Source organism: Pleuronectes platessa, chromosome 6, assembly GCF_947347685.1.
Source record: "Pleuronectes platessa chromosome 6, fPlePla1.1, whole genome shotgun sequence".
Classification (NCBI taxonomy): Eukaryota; Metazoa; Chordata; class Actinopteri; order Pleuronectiformes; family Pleuronectidae; genus Pleuronectes; species Pleuronectes platessa.
Genome location: NC_070631.1, coordinates 2,200,459 through 2,219,447, shown reverse-complemented (window position 1 = coordinate 2,219,447; position 18,989 = coordinate 2,200,459). Strand labels below are relative to the sequence as shown.

Below are 18,989 nucleotides of genomic sequence, written 5' to 3'. Positions count from 1 at the left end.
TGCTCCTGAGGGCGGATCAATAGATTTGTGATTATTTTTCTAGTCTCGTGTCGGAAACGATCAAACGAACACATCAGGAATATTTTCTACAAGGAATCTGCAAAATACATATTTAAAATGATCTTCTACGTCAAAGGTTCAGGGAGCGTGAATTGATTTTGCACTTTGACTATGTGACGTGGGGAGACGTGCAAACCAGTGGGTGGACAGAATAACAATCCAGTATGATTCAGTCCAGTGCACCAGTGCTATGGACCCGCCCTGTCCGTCCCCCCCCCGATGTCTGTCCTGAGGGACCTGAACACAAGTGATGAGACTTTAAAACATTCGTCCTGGATCCGTCTCCTGTGAAGTCGTTTGATCAGATCTCACAAATAATGTTTTTATCCCGTCAGAGGTTCCAGATGTTTGTGTGTGTTGGTGTGAAGGAGAGAGAGAGAACCAATGTGCTGCTATGAAGAAGGAAGTTACTATTTTAAAAGATTAACAGGCGTCAGATCTCAGGAGGAGTTTGGGTCGATCACACTCGTGATCAGTTCCCTCAGGACCGAAGTCCCCACGACCCTGAGACCCTGATCTACCGTCACCTGAGTCCGAGCTGTGGAACTGGATCATTCTCTCACTGTCTCTGTTTTTCTGACACGTAGACATTTCATTTTCTCCTCGTTCACCTGTGAAGTCAGAATAATGTCGTGTTCGGCTGGAAAGTTAAAAGTTCGTCTCTTGTCTTGTGTTTGATTAAAGGAAATGATTTTAATGCATCAGCTGAACGGGTTAACCAAAACCTCCATCAAGTCTCTCACGGTTATCTGTGTGTGTCTGTCCCCCCCCCCCCCCCCACGAGGTGCACACAGCAGGTTCTTGTTGTGGTGTCGTTTTGCATGTCGACCAGCGAGGATCCTGAGAACAGTAACACTAACATGCTGTATAATCACGACACAGGGTTTAACTGTTGAATCACAAATCTGCTGGAGATTGTACGTTTGTTTTTAGCTGTTGTGCGTTTGATTTTCGAGCCATCGATGAAATGTGTAAGAATTGTGTAAATCAGTGTGTTGTTGTTGTCCTGCAGGGCCGGATAGAGACTTGTGTACATGTCTGAACTGTAAAACTGAAGCTAGGCAGTGCAAAGATATTAATGTGACACTGATGTGGACGTTTCCTCCACTTCGACGTTCAGGGTTTTAAAGTCACTCGTATTTAAGTTTACTCAGAATCTCAGTTTACAACAGAAATGACATTTAAACCAAATTCAAGTGAAATCTGGTTAAAGATCTTTGTAGCATCTCTTTACTTCTTCAGTCCTGTAATAAATAATATTGATAATCTCTGGCCTTGTTGACATTGCACTATAACGGCCTTGTTCAGTACATGTTTGATCATCAATAAAGGTTCAGTGAAGTAACAACGCTGTGTCTACTGATTTCTAACTTTCTCAATCCATTTAAAAAAGGTTGATTCATGAATCTGGTTCATATTTTACAGATGTTTTCATTTAGAACCAGTTATCGTCTATTCTCAATTAAATTTATTTTGAAATTCTTGTGGTTCTTAAACTCTTTGTCCATTAGACTCATTCAAGCTGCACCAGATTTCACATATTTAAAGACTGTTTATCATTTGTGTTCCCTGTTTTGTCATTTTCTAATAAGTTCATCACTAAATTTATAGATCAACAGACAAAATCACCACATGAGTGATGACTCAAGCTTCTTCCTGATGGAATTAAATAACAAAAGAAGTGGTAGCTAAGATATTATGAAAGCTTCAAAAACTTTGAAGGAAACAATATTGACGAATCAAATCGGCTCGAGACGAAATTAACACAAGTGGAATCATAAAAACACAAACACTCATTAACAAGAATCTGTACAAACACATTTGACACAAACTCACATGTTTAGTAAATAACAATTTATTTGAACAGTAGAAGTTTAGGAAGTTTGGTCCCTGATTCTAAAAAGATCGTGATTCAAATGCAAAACAAGAAGAAAGTGACAGATTTATTCAATAAAAAGAGGAAATGTATTTCTCTTTTTCGGGCTGAGCAGCTTCAGAGTTTCACTTTGAACTTTGCTCCTAAGAGACGAGTGAGTTTCCCACTTCTCGTGTGATAAGAGCACGGAGCTGGTGATCGATCCAGAGGCGTCCCAAGAAAACAGCATCATCACAACAGGAAGTACACAAAGTTAAAAATGCATATTCAACGTGTCACAACTTTTTCTGTTTCTAAAAATATTCCTAACATGTAGTTTCAAATATTTCAGTTAAAAAAAACTAATCATGCCGAAGCAACAGTAAAAACTATGAGTTGAAATGTTTAAAGAGGCACGAATACAGAAGAAGAGAGAGAATGTACTGGAAACTGCAGCGAGAGGAGGAAGAGAAGAAGAGGAAGAGGAAGAGAAAGTCCTGGAAGTCGACGTGTTGGCCTCACACATCCTCTTCCTCCTCTTCCTCCTCGTAGAAACGGTTACGTTTGATCATCTCCTCCACGGTCAGCGCCTCCTCCTCCTCCTCCTCCTTCTCTTTATCATCCACCTCCTCGCTGTCCCAGAATCCCACGTCCTGGGACGACCTGGCCTCCACCTGCTCCATCAGCATCTCCTCCAACACGCCTCCATCTTCCTCCTCATCCTCCATCTTATCCACCTCGTCTTCCTCCTGCTGCTCAGCTTGTCCGCCCAGAGCATCCTCCTCTTTCTCCTCCTGGACAACATGATGCTGCTGCTCCTCCTCCTCCTGCTGCTCCTCCTGCTCCTCCTCCCCTGAGCTGGTGTGAATGTCGACACAGTTGTCTTCGGTGGGCGTCTGGCTGGAGGACGACTGGCCGTCTCCGAGCTGCAGCTCCATGCCGGAGGGTTCCGGGCTGAGCTCCTCAGGAGGAGGAGGTGAACTCTGCCTCCTGGAGTCAGGGCTGGTGGCCAGCGTGAAGGGGAGGCTGCGCTCCTTCAGGGAGGAGCTCTGGCGCAGACTGGCCGTCTCCCTGGCCTCCTCTGTGGGTGAGGAGGGGGAGTCTTCCTCCGGGGGCCACTTGGCTCTGATTGGTTTACCAGCAGACCCCCCCTCTGCGGTGGCCCCGCCCTCCCCCGGCTCTGTGCGTGGCGGCCAGGAGATCTTGAGTCGGCGCGTCTCGCTGGGCCGGTCGGCCTTCTCTGCCGACCCCTGACCCAGCGCCTCCATCGTGGCCATCAGCACGTTGACCTTGGCCAGAGGGGAGTCCTCCACCAGGGGGCTCTCCAGCTCCGGGGCCGGGGCCGAGCTCGGGATCTTCAGGCTGCTCGGGGGCGGAGACTCGGCGGCGTCGCCTTTGCTCTCCCACAGCTCCTTGTGGGGCCGGTGGCCGAAGCCCTCGTCGTAGTTGCCCTTGGCCTTGAAGAGCTGGCAGAAGTGTGGCTTGCAGTACACGTTGTTGTGCAGGGAGGCGTAGTTCAGCAGACTGGGAGGAGAGGAAGAAGAAGTTAGTGACGCGTCCAGAAAACCTCCTTGAAGTGACTGCTGAGTAAACGAGTGCATTGATTGGTCGAGGGTTGTGTTTGGCTCCTCCTCCTCCTCACCTGAGCTTGGTGTTGCAGTGCGAGCAGCGGAAGCAGGAGCTGTGGTAGACGTGCTGATTGGCCACCAGCCTCTCCAGAGGATACACCGTCTTCTCACAGGACACGCAGGTCTCCCTCACCGGCGGCCGGAAGTTCTGCACAACAAACCAAAATCTGTTAAAGCTGCAACATGTTCCTGAGCGACAGCGCCCCCTGCAGCCACATGCTGCCATAACAAATCCACCAAACTGTCTAGAATCCTTCAGGTTTTAACAGTTTCCTGCTGAATATTTGAGTTTTTAATAACTTCTGAGTCTTTTGAACTGATCTCAGTTCTTCTCACAGGAGGTGAAGTACTTACTCTGGGAGTCTTGAGCTGAGACGAGTCCTTCTGATTGGAGGACACTGGGGTGCTGGGACCAGAACCTGAGGGGGTCAGAGAGCAGGATGAGAGGAGGCACCGACATGGTCTGAACACAAGAGGGAGCTGTCCTCACATTTAATAACAGTACACTAGAGCATAAATCATGGGATAAAGAAAATAAAGAAATAAATGTGATTCCCTCTCTTTTAAAATAATTATAATATGAAATAAAAAAAGATAAAGTTTTCTAATAAGCTCTTGAAGTTATAAAGTGAGTCACCGTTGCTCTCTGAAGTTAAAACTCTTCTGACGTTTGCGTCGGACTCTGAACTCTGCAACAGGAGAAGAGAAGAAGACATTCATCCTGTGGATTTGATCTCGACACGACTTCACACACATGAAGTTATTTATGATCATTTGAAATCATCTGAACAGGATTCGTCTGCTCACCAGGTCCAGAGAGCACGGAGGGACGTTCTCCTTCTGCTTCCCACAGAACCCGTCCAGCTGATCGCTCTGAGACACAAACAAAGACAAAAGGGACAAAGATATTTCAACGCTCCTCGTTCAGGACCGAGCCGCCTCCGTCTCTCATGAGCTGCGTCTTGGCTGCACAGTCTGTTCTGATGATTGGATTTAACCAAAGCACCAAGCAGTCACCTTGAAGGCTTCAGAGTAAATAAAACTGTCCTGTGACCTCGTGGTTTGAATCAACGACCACAACGAGCATGTGATCGATCGAAACATTAAAATCACAGAACATCTCAAACACCTTCATCTCATCACGTCTGGATTCCTGCAGCTGAATTAAAAATCTCTTGAGCAGCTACAGACTGAACTGTCAGGAGATCAGTGTCCAGCCTCTTCACTCTGGTTTAGAAGAGATTTAAAGATTCTACTGATCACTCTGGACACATGTTGTCTGTCCAGGCTGCGTCTCAGGACTTGTAATGTCGTCTTCTGTCTGTTCCTGTGGCTGAAAACCAAAGAGGACAGAGTTCTACAGGCTCTGAAACAATCAGCTGAGTCAGGGACGGATAACAAGTCTCTTATCAACACTTTAGTCAGAAGGAGGCGAGTCAATGTCCCCATGTCCCTCCAGAAAGAAGAGTCAATGTCCCAATGTCCCTCCAGAAAGAAGAGAATCAATGTCCCTCCAGAAAGAAGAGAATCAATGTCCCTCCAGAAAGAAGAGAGTCAATACCCCCATGTCCCTCCAGAAAGAAGAGTCAATGTCCCCATGTCCCTCCAGAAAGAAGAGTCAATACCCCCATGTCCCTTACGAAAGAAGAGAGTCAATGTCCCAATGTCCCTCCAGAAAGAAGAGAATCAATGTCCCTCCAGAAAGAAGAGAGTCAATACCCCCATGTCCCTCCAGAAAGAAGAGTCAATGTCCCAATGTCCCTCCAGAAAGAAGAGTCAATGTCCCAATGTCCCTCCAGAAAGAAGAGAGTCAATGTCCCAATGTCCCTCCAGAAAGAAGAGTCAATGTCCCCATGTCCCTCCAGAAAGAAGAGAGTCAATGTCCCCATGTCCCTCCAGATTGTAACTTTCTATTCTCTTTTCTGTTGCTTCACACTCGGAGTGTGACTTCAGAGACAGGACAGATATATACACACACACAACCACAGACTCGATAATCTCACTATATATATATATATATACACACACACATTTCTTGTAAAACGCCCTGACACACACACGAGTCCTCGTCAGGTTTCCACCCTACAGGAGACACAGGAGACACCGAGCAGACCTCTGGGTTTAAGACTCCCAACACTCCCAGTCCGAACCCAGTCCGAGCTTTTCATGCCCACTTCACTTCCTGACCTCAGACTAACATGTGATGAGAGAGTGACTCACGGTGACGTCCTGTTTGGAGACGGCCGCCTGGTAGAGGGCCATCCTGTCCCGGAGAGGGGTGGAGTCAGCGAGACTTCCATCTGCTCCGACAACACACAGACACACACACACACAGACACACACAGACACACAGTTCAGATCAAGTGATGCTGTAGAGTCAGCAGAATTAAACCTGGTTCTCAGGAACCTGTTTAGGTCTTCGGGAAGTTTTAAATGCGTCATGTGACCTGGAACACAACTAAATAAACAATATTGTTTAAAGTGACAATACATCAGTGATGTGTTTAGTTTGTTGTGCTGCCTCCTAGTGGCCAAAAGGAATCCCTTAAAGAAAGTTAAAAATGTTAATCTTACGACGAACATATCAAGAGCTGCAGGATCCAGATGTGACACGAATCAACAATTATATTATTATTATTATTAAAGAAGCTAAAACGCTCAGTGGAACTGAGTCAGAGTTTAAAAGATATAACACTTTGATCAGAGAGGCTTTAAATTCACATCCTCCAGATCTGTAACATGTGATGAAACATAAACACGTCCACTGTACCTCCTAGTATCTGCTCCATGTTATCACCCGTCTGTTCTCCGGACTCCTGCAACAACAACAACAACAAGGTCAGCAACGTCAACACAAGTCAAAGTGAACAACAGCTTTGTGTGTCATGTGAAGCTGTTTTTAAAACACAACACACTCACATGTTTCAGTCAATGGAGCAAACACACAAAAAGCACTCGTGTCCATCGGCATGATCGAAGTGCAGATGGATGAACAAGACTAGTGTGTGTGTGTGTGTGTGTGTGTGTGTTGGGGGGGGGGGGGGGGGGTGTGTGTGTGTGTCTCCAGTCCAAACCACTCTAATCCCCTTATGGGCTCAGGGAGACGGAGTCTGAGACACTCACTCCGTCTGTTCACAGTCGGCCACTAAACAAACAGATCATGTCACTGTTGTTGTTTTCATAGTAAATTCTATTAATTTACTATGAAAACATAATTTTACCAAAATCGTTTTTCTGCTTTCGGACCAGATTCAGTTTCTGATCAACAAGAACCAAAAAGAAAACAAGCGGCAGATATGAGACCAGAACTAGAAGATTCTTAAATGTCTGTTTGAACAAATCTTCATCACATGTAAACTGGTTTTAACTGATTATTATTAAGATAGAAACTAAAGTTTGTTTGTGTTGAACTTTACACATACACACGAGTCTAAACAGACAATCAGTGAAAAGTATGAAGAGAAGGAGCTGGAACACGAATCAGCTGAATTCCTGTTTAAACTGTTTGGACTTGTAGAGACAGAAGTGATGAGTCCACAGAAAATCTCGTTTTGATTTGAAGGCTGTTGGCAACACAACAGAAGACGACTTAGAGACCAGCGAAAGAGACACACAAACACACACACAAACCAACACACAAGTAGAGTCAGATATTTCCCTCAGAAGTCGGTAGAGACCAAAAACTGAGCTAAAAATTGAATATTAGACGTTAATAAATCATGTGACCAGAACTTCAAATGGATTTTTAAACTGGTTTTTGAAAGTTTCCACAGAATCAACAAACTTTAACTTGTGTGACGACTTCACACAACAAGTCTGTGCTGCACACGAGGAGCCTGATGGAGCAGCCATGTGTCACTGAGGGTTTAAAACTGAATAATAGGTAAAGATGGAACCTGAGACCATGTGAGAAATCTAACAGACGATTTCCTGAGAAATGAAAATGATGCACCGGCTTTAACAAAAGGTCAACGAGCCCAGGTGCAGATCCCAGATCAGATCAGATACATGCTCCTCCGCTGCAGAGCCTCTTTTCACATGAATCCACAAACAACAACTGGAGGGAGAGAGTTTGGAATCTGAAGCAGGTTCGTGTTCAGAGCTGCAGGATCTTAAATCATCTTGTGTTTGTGTTATCGTCGGTTGATCTGCTGACAAGTCTAAACTCTGCCCGAGCCGTCACACCCACGCCGGCAGGTCGATGCCTGCGTCCCACACACCCGTCCTTCCACCGTTACACAACCGACGCTTCTACTCGTTCTCCAGTCGGCGAGAAAAAACACGAACAAAGACTCAAATCTACAAGAAGACGCTTCTGAGAACAGAAAGACGTCATCTGGTCTCTGCTTCAGGTTCGGTACCAGGTGGAGGTCGCTGCCCCCCCCCCACCCCTGCAGGAGTCAGCAGGTGGAGGAAGATTTCACAACAGATAAACACAGCAGCTGTTTCACAACGTTCAGACAAGTTCCTGCTCATCAGTGACTCAGGGTTCAGCTATTTCTCGTTTCTGTTCAACGCAAGTTTCCAAGTAACAGTACGATGATGATAAACTGCCCCCCCAACCCCCCCCCCCCCCCCCGCTTTGTTATCTCCTTCTAAAGTAAACATGTTTAACTTTCACTTTCACCACAAACAGAAAAGAGTCGAACAATCTGCAGCCTGACTCACAAACATCATGAACCTGAGGACAAAGGGACAAAGTAACTTTCAAGCTTTACATCAGAAGTTTAGTGTTGTACAAATTAGTACATGAGTCATATACACACACATGTATAAGTATATACATCTGCTCTGAGTTTACGTTTATTGACAAAACTGAAGACCTAGTCAGTCGACCTTAAAGACCAATCAGCAAACAGCCTGAGTCATCGTTTCCCAACATCCCAGTTTCTGCTCGTCCAGACTGAACTGGGACCAGTTTATAAACGTCTCCGATTCAGCTTCTCTGAAACTGAGTTCATGTGTTTTCAGAGGAAAACAGAGAAGTGTGGACTGAGCCTGATTCTCAAGGACAGACAAAAAACACAACAAAGGAAACAGTCATTAGAATAAGGGATCTGTCCCTGGGGGGGGGGATTAGGTAGCTGGGCATGTGGACGGCGTGTGTGGGGGGGGGGGGGGGGGGGGCAGAGCGGTCAGTGGGATGTAAACAAACCGTCGGTGGAATCTCAGGACGTTGGATCAGCGGCACGAGACAAAGAATCTGCTGCTAATCCTGATACTGTTAAAGCTCCCGCTCAGACGGACAGATTGACTTCCCCTCGTGACCCCACCCACCCCACACACACACAGACACACACCTCACACAAAGACCATACCCCACCCCCAAAACAAAGACAGAAGACGAAGCATCTACAGAGTTATTAGAAATATTAAACTGTTAAACCGGAGCGACTCAGTCCATCAGTACAAAATGATAAAGTTCTTTGAGAAGCTGTTTTTCATCTCTGACTGTCTGCAGCTGTGTCGTCTTCCTGCTGCAGAGACAGAGACAGAGACAGAGACGGAGACAGGAAGTCAAACGTGAAGGAAGACGTCATAATTACCTCTCGTGAAGTTAGAGCCAGAGAATGAGGAAGACGAGGAGACGCAGAGAAACTGAGGAGACGCAGCTCTGAGGGAGACGAGCTCCAGGAGAGAGAGAGACCCAGACTGAGAGGGTCTGAGTCACCGTGAGGGGGGAGACCGGGGGGGAGACCGGGGGCAGGGGCTCTGGAGAGGGCTTCAGTGGGGGGAGCAGGTGTTCCGGGTGGGGGGCTGTTCAAAGGGGGGTGTGGCTGAATGAAGGTGGGGATGACAAGGGAAGGGGGGAGGGGTTACAGATGGGTGAGTTAAATCAGCGGGACACAGCGGCAGGCATACGGGGGGGGGGGGGGGGGGGGGGATGGAGTCACGGGGGACAGTGGGTGGTGGAGCAGCTGGTGCTGTAAGGGGGGGGCAGAGGAGGGGCTGAGCTGTGTGTGTGTGGTGGGGGGGGGGGGGGGTCTCATTAATTTCATTGTGTCTGGTGATGCACGATTTCCCGTCAGAAATGGGCGTGGCATCATTTCCATAGCAGCTGGGGGGGGGGGGGGGGGGGGGTCTTCATGAGGCAGTTCAATATATTTCTAATTGATAAGAAGGTTCTTCAAAGTAAAAGCACAAGGTTTGTTTTGTTGCGTTTGTCCAGCTGAACTGCAGAGCTTTTATTTTGAAAGTTTTTGATCTTGGGTTTAAAGTTCAGTAAATCATTCAAACAACTGCAAGTAGATAAAAAACTATTTAACTACTGACGTACTATTACTGACATGACTTATTTCTGCTGCGTCATCTCTGTCAGACATTTTGTTTTCTCTTCAATGTTGTAAATATTGTCGTTTTGTGGTTTTGTTGTGTTTCTCTTCTCTTCGTCCTCGAGATGAATCCTCACGACTCGGAGGGTTCTGTGTGTGTCATCGTTTCTTCTTGTGGGTTGAGAACAGACGATGTTGCACTTTGTTAATCCCCACGAGGCAGAGTGTGTGATTTGTGTAGATATCGTCTTTACAAACTAAATCTGTTTGAAATATTCGTCCTTGTTTGGACGCTTGAAGAAAACTCACCCGTCTGAGCCCTGAAGAACAAGGCCACAGCCGAGGTGGAGGTATTTGACCGTGTGTGGGAGGAGGAGGAGGAGGAGGAGGAGGAGGAGGGAGGTGGGGGGGGGAGCAGAAAGTGGAGCACAGGGATGATTTATGAGGGGGGGCATGTGGGGGGGGGCCCTCGGGGGAGACGGTCAGATCAGCTGTCTGCAGTCATGAGCCTGCACCATGACATCATCCTGTGCAGCTCAACAAAGAGACGCAGCTCTGGAGCCTCGTGAGTCAGATCGGATTTTACTGCTCAACTCCTCAAACAATTCCTCCTTCAGTAACACAACTATGCAACGAGTCATGAACAAAAATCCCCCAAACTCCCAGAGCGCCGCTTGATCTCAGTGTTTAAACGGAAAATCCACTTTCTAATGTCTCCAGCACGTTTCTCTGCCAGGAGTCGATCCGGTGTTGACTTTGGATCTCGTGGAATCTCAACAAAAACCATCTGACGGTTAAAGGATGAGCTCAGTTTCTCTTCTCCTCAACAAATCTCATGAAACAACTAAACTAAACTGACGAGGACAATCTGATTCTTCTTCTGTGTGAACTGCTGCTGAGGACGAGGATCTTTATGAAACCGGTTCAGACCTGCAGCGAGCTCCAGAGAGGAGCTGCATGTGACAACAGAAACATCTGAGTGCTTCCTGCAGCCTCCTGGTGAAACGTCTGCAGAGCATCCAGAGGAGCTGACGTGTGAAAAATGCAAAAAAGAAAACGCACATCTCGGGATGAAGGAGCAGACGAGGAGGTCGAGAGAGTTTGTGGTGAGATCAGTCGACACCAGGGTTGATTTTCTTTAAACTAAAAACACGTGATCTCCACAGACGAGTGGATTCATCCGTAGAAGAATCTCCCGAGGAAAACTCAGCAGGAAGTCCAAACCCCTTTCTGCTGAGCTCCTCCGGGTTCAGGTCTAAAAATGGACCAAGTTTCTGTTTTTAAAAACTCATCAACTCTGCTTCACACGACTCTGGAGATTTAGAATCGATAGAACAGAGAAGTTTGTAGAAGCTGCTGGTTCAAGCTTCAGTTAAAAAAACTCCGGAGCCGAACCTGAGATGTTTGGAAACGATGACTCACGACCTCTGGCTGATTCTGGCTTTTCTTTCACAACGTAGCTTTCACTGATTCGTCCGACTCGTACCACATGACCTCCTTCATGAAGAAGAACCACCGGCCTCAGAGTAGAACTCATCACAGAGAATCAACGACATGAGTCACTGACCTGATTGTGGGTCAGTTCCTGTCTGTACTTTACATTTTATACAACTGTGTGAATGTGGAGGAGACAAGATGTTGTTCTATTGACACCAGCCCACACGTGTCCAGTGGACATGAGGTCATGTGATGCGTGTTTCCAGGCGTGTTCGTAGATTAAAACTGATTTTAAGCCAACACGCTTGTGTGGACAGAGATGGTTTTATTTTGAAAAGGCTGTCTGGATGCAGAGTCTGTTTCCCTGTGAGTTCTTCACTTTAAGATCGACTCCAGAAACTCTAACAGTGTTATTTCCCAAGTCCAAATAAAGAGCGGAACATGTGCAGTGAATGGATTAGGAGGCTGATTCGGGGGTCAGTTACACAGTGAATCATCAGTGTTCTGAGCTGTTTAAAGCCTCATAATGACTCGTAATGCTCCCTCTGTGGTAAATGGACGCTCTGTGGTAAATGGACGCTCTGTGGTAAATGGACGCTCTGTGCACAGGAAGCACAGCGTGGCCGTTGTTAACGAGTCACACCTCGAGAACCAGCACTTCACATCGGACACGCCTCCAGGGACTTTCATGACCGGACGTTAAAAGGCCTCCACCTTCTGCTCCACAAACAATCAGCTGCCCCGGGGAGCGTGAAGCCGGGGCAGCAGAGGAGATGAGAGTCAGCTGAGTGTGTGTGTCTGTGTGTGTGTGCGTGTGTGAGATGAAGGATAGTGAGGTTGCACCATGTGACTGAAGCATGACAGTTCTGATTCTTTGAGAACAAGCAGATGTCTTCTTTTTTTTTTTTGTCCTCTCAAACTAAACGATTCACGAACCCGTTGATCATCATCGTCACAGCAGGAGAAACACACACATGACAACAAAAAGACAAACGCACAACAACCAGAGCCAAACTAGTGGTGTACAACGAGTGTGCAGTGTGTTGGGTTCAGTCCAAACTGCTGCAGTCTGATAAATAAATCCTTCATGAAGGTTTAAAACACTTTGAATCCAGATGTTACGTTTGTGTAAAGATATTAATCTTAAAAAACTGCTTTAAATATCAAAAGTACTAGATGACCTCATTCTTCTTTAGGAGTGCAGTATATTGTGTTATTAGATTATCAATGTACTGCAACATAATTATATTAGTAAAGTAAAAATAAGTTCCCTATGGATTGTGGTGGAGTAAGGGGCCTCAAACATGTACTCAACTAAAGTACTCTTGTGAATGTACTTAGTTACCCCCCCCACTGTGAGTCTTCATGCAGATCAGGTGAAGAAGGACAGACTCACCTCGTCTCTCGGCTTCTCTCCCGTCTCGAACATCCTCTTCAGGCTGTTGAGGGGGACGCTGGGCTTCTCACACTCCAGCTCCTCGGTGGTTCTGCTCGGCGGCTCCTCCATGTCCGTCAGGTCCAGCTGGTCCTCACCGGTCTCAGGCTGTGGCTCCGGGTCCGGGTCCTGGGGGACGGTGGAGCTCCTCCAGGCGTCCGAGCTGCTCCTGAACAGTGACCCTGGTGAGGGTTTGGGGCCCGTGGATTGGCTGCTGGGGGTCTGAGGGTCGGCGGGGCCGCAGGGTGTGGCCTCCTGGGGTCGGGCTCTGTGACAGGACGATGGCTGCTGCTCCCAGCGTTTCTTTAAAACACTCAGACTCCCGCTGCGCAGCGCTGAGGGCAGAGGTGCTGCAGCCTGCGGAGAACAAGCAGCTGTTATTCACTCACTGATCCTGAGGCTGGGATTCTGCATTTGATTATTTGTGTCTCAGCTTCAAGCTCCTTGGTTCCTCTTGAAAAGGATCTCATATCAGGTAGTTTCATAAACTCACCTGAGGAGGTTTCAAACGATAAAACAGACTTTGGTGCAGTTTCACAATTTACTCATAATTGCATGTGCAGGAACACAAACTGTGCAACTGTCCAGAAACTGACTGTAGATCAGCCAATGCAAATTAACCATCTTCTGATTCAAGGTCTCAACTATTCTGTTATTCTTTGTTACTCATTTTAATTCATTTGTTACAATAATCTTAACCATCAAGGTGATGTCATCAAAATTCTGTTTTACAGAGAATTAAAAAAAAAAAAAGCAGCAAATTCTCAAGTTGCATCTGGATTTTTCAAAACAACCTTCAACATTAGATATAGAAAGTTAACTTCCTGTCAAATGACTGATCCTTTTAACACAACAACAAAAAGACCATTAGTATTTAGTCGAGTTTATTTCACACAAGATAAACTAAATCGATCAGGAAGCAAAAAAGACAAAGAAGTGAAAAATCTGTTAAATCCAGATGTTCAAAGAACCGTCACATGGATCAAAGCAGCTGAAGACGAGTTCACCAGTGAAACTCATGAGAAGGAGTTTGGATGAAGGAGGATTTCAAACAGAGACGTGAGAAACCAGCAGCTCAGATACAAAGAGCCGGAGACATCAAGACGTTTCCGCTTCTTTCAAGCGGTTTTTCATTTCCTCATCAGACTGTGACTCAGGCCACTGGAGGTAAGAAAACTCCAGAACTCAACCTGCAGCGTTCTGCAGAGTCAGAAGAAAAAAGACCGAAGAGACACAACCACACCAAAAAGACAAAGAGCTGCTCAGCGGCCACAGACCTGGAACCAGCTGCACACACGTTTCTTACTGTCAGAGTGGAGAGTTGAAAACCAGAGAGCGAGGAGGAGGACGACCCGGCTGTCCTCTCAGCGTTGTGCGACCGTGTGTGTGTGTGTGTGTCTGTGTGCGTCTACTGACCGGCTGGAAATGCTACAACCCGTCCCAGATGTGAGAGACTTGAAGAGTGATCAGAGAAGCCAGCAGCCCCCCCCCCCCCCTACAACCCGGAGAGGAGGAGGAAACAGAGGGAGTGCAGGGGCCGAGGGGCGGGGGGGCGGGAGAGAAAATCAGAAACAGACACCGTCAGTGAGGGACGGAGCGAAAACACAGGAAATGAGTGAAAGGTAAAAAAGAGAGAGAAACCCAAACAGAGCGAGAGAAACTTCCCTGAAAGACTCAGAGAGAAAGTGATGAACCTTCGTGACCCAGATATCACACGTGTGTTTATGAAGCTTCAGAGAACTTTCTCATTCCTTCTCTATCAAAAATATATTACTTAACAAAACGTGTTAAAGTGAGACGGCACCGAAATGTGTTGTTAGCTGTAGAACTGCATGATATGAATGTTCTGTTATGAAACACATTCATATACACGGTAGTTTTCATTTATAAAGTTTCTCTAAGTCCAGTAAAGTTCTTAGAGAAACAGACCTGGTGCATACATGTCGATTATGTAAGAGAGAGACATTTAAACTGAATTCTGTTTGTGACCCGGAGCCAGAGAAGAGACTTAAGTCTCATGAGCCTGGACAACGTGGACGTCCCCTCTCCCGTCCCTCCTGTCCGTCCCTCCCGTCCCTCCTGTCCGTCCCTCCCGTCCCTCTGGTCCCCAGCCGTCTCCACAGCCTCAGTTCAACCGGCTCAGGACGAGGCCAGAGGCTTCATAAGTGTGTGTTTGTGTGTGTGTGTGTGTGTGTATGTGTGCGTGTTGCTACAGGAGTTGTAGTGAGACCTGGGGTAGGGGTGTGTGTCTTACACACCCCCCACCCCCACACACACAGATCAGGTGGGTCAGAGGAGTCTTGTTACCACACAACAGCAGATGCCATTGTTCCTCGTCTACTTTCACCAGAGCTCTCTGTGCACTGCTGGAGTGTGTGTCTGTGTGTGTATGTCTGTCTTTGTGTGTGTGTGTACGTGTGTGTGTTGATGTCTTTAACATAAAGTCAGTGTGTGGATCAGTGGGTGTGAAACAGTTTGTTCATGTGATGTCGGAATAATAAACAACAACAACTTGGAATGTCACTGAAACTTCAGGTGACGTCATCACTTAACAGTTTCATAATCAGCTCATAATTAAACTTACTAATTGTAAACTTAATTTTAAAGATGAATTGAGAATAACTCATTTGCAGCTGGAGTCATTTCAAATCCTTAAAACGAACAGATCTGCCTGATTTGACTTTTGATGCATTCAGGACATTTTGCCTGATAGAGAAAAACTCGCTCTCATATTCTTAAATACAGGACTTGTAATAGATTACTGCAGTATAAATACATGTAATACTGCCAATACAGATCTAAATACTTCCTCAGTGAAGGAGTAAATCTGTGTTTTCATACTGACACTCACCGTTTTCTTCTTCTCTGCGTTTCCCTCCTCCGCTGCCATCTGATACCTGAGGACATGTGGGACGGACAGGGAGTGAGACGACAGACAGAAAAATAACCACAGACAAAAGCTGAGAAGTGTTCAGCTGCAACATGGAACCTCACCACTAGGGGTCTCTACAGTCTACACCCTGAACCTTTAAACTGTGTGTTCGTTCTCCACAGCAGCACGGGCTCCTCTGGTGGTCAGACAGAGGAACTACAGGGGAAGTAAGTTGATATGTGAAGGTGAGATTCAGCCCAGTTCCACTCAGTGAAGTCTGTGAACCAGAAACCAACATGCACTCGACTGGTTGAAGGTGTGATAGTCACAGTTTCTACAGAAAAGAGGAAACTGAGAAGCAGCCGAGTGGAGAGGAGGCGTCGTGACCTGGTTTCTCACCAGAGGAGATGGGGGGGGGGGGGGGGGGGGGGGGGTGCGGCGCCACACGAGGAAACTGAGGCTGATCTGCTGAGTGGCTGCTGATGAATTATTAAAGTGACGAGCTGACTCACTTGTTGAAGCGCTCTGCGATGGCGTTGGTTTTTCCCCGGGCGGAGACGATGGACATCTCCTTGGCGGTGACCCTCAGGGACTGGGACGCCCACTGCCTGCGGCTGAAGGGGGGGGCGACGGAGGCCATGTTGTGTGTGTGCGAGTGATCGATCGGCCGGACGTCCAGAAACAAGACGCTGAGAGAGAGAGAGAGAGAGACAGAGGACGACTGAATGAGTCAAACTGATCTGAGGACAATGAGGAAACTCTGTCCTCAGCTGCTGAGGCTGTTAAACTTTTACGAGGCCGTCTCCAGCTGACGAGTGGACGTGTCCCTCAGCTGTTTGTGTGTCTCTGATCAGAAAAGGTGAACGACGTTCTGTCATGTCCGAATGAAACCTCCCAGAGATCAATCAATCTGAGCGACTGCACATCAGCGCCGCCTGAGTCAATAGAGGACGTCACCATCGACCATCTGTTCTCATGTGACAGGGCTCCGACTGAGGCCCGAGGGCGACCAGCAGCAGACAACTCACACACACAGACAGACACAGACACACAAAGACACACACAGACACACTATCCTGCATCGACTTCCACTCTCTGTAAACGTCCTAAACCCTGATCCCTCACTCTGACTGTCCATGTTCATGTTAACACGCCTCATCTGTCATCATCATCAGTTATCAGATAAACTTGTTATTTCCGGTTCAGCTCCACATGAGATCAGACGTGTTCCCAGGACTCAGTGTCCAACATGTGTTGACGTGATGAAATCAGAATCATTTCAACGATCCTCACTTTTGTCGGAACACAAACCAGTTTTAGCGTGTTTCAGATATTTCACAACGAGGAACTTTCCCAGATCCTTTTCACATGGATTTTTATCAGTCTCATTTTATGAAGTTTAGCTGGAGTTGGTAACATCTGTATTATTTAATATTTGAGGCATCTGTGCCTCATCTTTTCCATTTTAAAAGCCGAGGACGTCAGGAGAGTTTTTATAAGAAATAAAACTCCTGCTCAGTCCCTCTGGTGGTCAAAACCTTCCCTTCATTATTAATCTATTCATTTTATTATTATTCCTTCCTTCCTTTTAACCTCAGCCCCCCCACAGTTCCCATGTAGGACCAGACCGTGTCCCTCTGAGCTCCACTGGTCCCGACAGGAAACAGCTCGTCTCAACTTGTCTCTTCTGAGCTCCTCAGGTCGGGAGGTCACACACACTCACTCACAAACGTGCACAAACACACACACAGCAGCAGCCTCGTCAGCTGATGATGCACAAGTGTCATCACACTTCAGGTGAGTTAAAGAACGAGGCCGATGACGAGGACGCAGCCTCCAGGGAATCGAACCCAGACTCCACGTCACTGAGCAGGTGAGCCCGTGTGAGACAGCTCTGCTTCACTGTGACTCGTCCTTCATCACCACACTCGTCTTCGTGTTGTCACGTCTCCGGTGATTCACTTTTTACTGCGTCTCACTAATAATCATCGGAGTCATTTCTTCAAACAGGTGAAACATCTGCAGGTTGGAACTTTTCAGAAGTGAACTTTTTTCTGCTGATTTTCTTTGTTTCACTTGAAAGAAAAATCTTCAATAGATTCTTATTAAAGATTTTATGTATAAAGACAACTTTTTGTTTGTGGTGTTATTCATGTTCTTTTCTTAAATGCAGGACTTGTTATGTACTTCTCACAATATTATAAAGTACTGCAGTATTAATACATTTATTGCAGTTAAGGATTTGAACACTTCAATCACTTGTGAAGAAGTAGATCTTCATACTGAGAAACATTTTAATATAATGTCAGAAGCTGAAAACAACACATTTGACATATTGATTAAAGTCTAATAATCACTGATGATTGTTGTGTGATAACTGGACTATGAAAGATAATCTGATTGGTCCAAAGCTAGTCAATTAAAATTAAGCCCCAAACCAAAACACATACAATATATACTTTTATTATATACTTATAATATTAAAACTGTAGACAAAACCATCTCCCACTGAACAGACTCAGTGTGAACTAATGATTATTTACATTATCTACAAATCTGAAAGTGAAAATGGATGAGATCTCAAAATATCCCACAAAATACGTTTTTATCTCTTCGACTAAAAGTTCTGTTTTCAATTCAGATCCTCACATTGGAGACACGATGAAATGTTTGTGTCAATCCATTAATCAATTAATCAATGAATCGATGATATGAATAACTGTTTCCGTTACAGGTGGAACAGACACAAACGAAGCAGCAGGAAAATCTGATGCTAAACTTTCAAAGTGATCCAGCAACAGAAGAAGAAGAAGCAGATTGAAGGAACTTCCTGTTTCAGCTGAAGTGAAGTTAAAGTATAAAGATTAACAGAAATGTCCACCTACCTGTGTCTGTCTCTGTCTCTGTCTCTGTCTCTGAGGATCTTCAAACCTTATGTCTCTCCTGGTTGTTCCTCTTCACCTGTTTCCACCGGACATCTTATACAGACGGAGAAGTGGGCGGGGTCTCCTGGCTCCTATTTAACTACTCATCCAATAAGGAGGCAGCATTCACCTCCACCTGGCATGCACGTGCTCTCCCATCCCCTGGCCAATCAGCTACAGTGGTGGGCTCGCTTCTGTGAAGACACATCTCTGCTCTGATTGGCTGACAGCTTCACTGACACATTTCTTTTGAATTTCTAACTAATAAATTAAAACAGAAACTAGAACATTCATACAGGAAGTGGATGAGACATAAACAAACAATATAAGGAAACAACTTCATCTAGAAAATAGAGACATGTATTATAGATTTTCTTTTTTTTAAAGGACTTTAGAGGCATAAATTAAAATATCAATAAAGAATCACAGATCATACTTTTCTTTTTGTTTGTTGTCAGGATATTCAAGTCTTTCTTTCAACATGTTCTCTCTGATATTACATGTGT

At 46.0% G+C, this 18,989-nt stretch overlaps 1 protein-coding gene across 1 annotated transcript; it reads right to left on the bottom strand.

Moving 5' to 3' along the window:
- Positions 1-1,899: 1,899 nt before the first annotated feature.
- Positions 1,900-18,595, bottom strand: lima1a (LIM domain and actin binding 1a). The gene is made up of 11 exons (XM_053424872.1): positions 18,445-18,595; positions 16,072-16,248; positions 15,539-15,584; positions 12,649-13,044; positions 6,314-6,359; positions 5,764-5,843; positions 4,351-4,416; positions 4,181-4,232; positions 3,898-3,962; positions 3,558-3,691; positions 1,900-3,439 (listed from the first exon to the last, which is right to left on the bottom strand). The coding sequence occupies exons 2-11, from the start codon at positions 16,197-16,199 to the stop codon at positions 2,434-2,436; spliced, it is 2,019 nt and encodes a 672-aa protein (XP_053280847.1). The 5' UTR covers positions 16,200-16,248; positions 18,445-18,595; the 3' UTR covers positions 1,900-2,433.
- Positions 18,596-18,989: the final 394 nt, after the last annotated feature.

What these genes read in the sequence shown, in the direction of transcription:
- lima1a (XM_053424872.1), bottom strand. Translation starts at nt 16,199, where the DNA reads ATGGCCTCCGTCGCCCCCCCCTTCAGCCGCAGGCAGTGGGCGTCCCAG. An exon ending in CTCAGCTCAAGACTCCCAGA is followed by an intron (nt 3,692 to 3,897) that starts GTAAGTACTTCA and finishes TTTGTTGTGCAG; the next exon opens with AACTTCCGGCCGCCGGTGAG. An exon ending in CACTGCAACACCAAGCTCAG is followed by an intron (nt 3,440 to 3,557) that starts GTGAGGAGGAGG and finishes CTCTCCTCCCAG; the next exon opens with TCTGCTGAACTACGCCTCCC.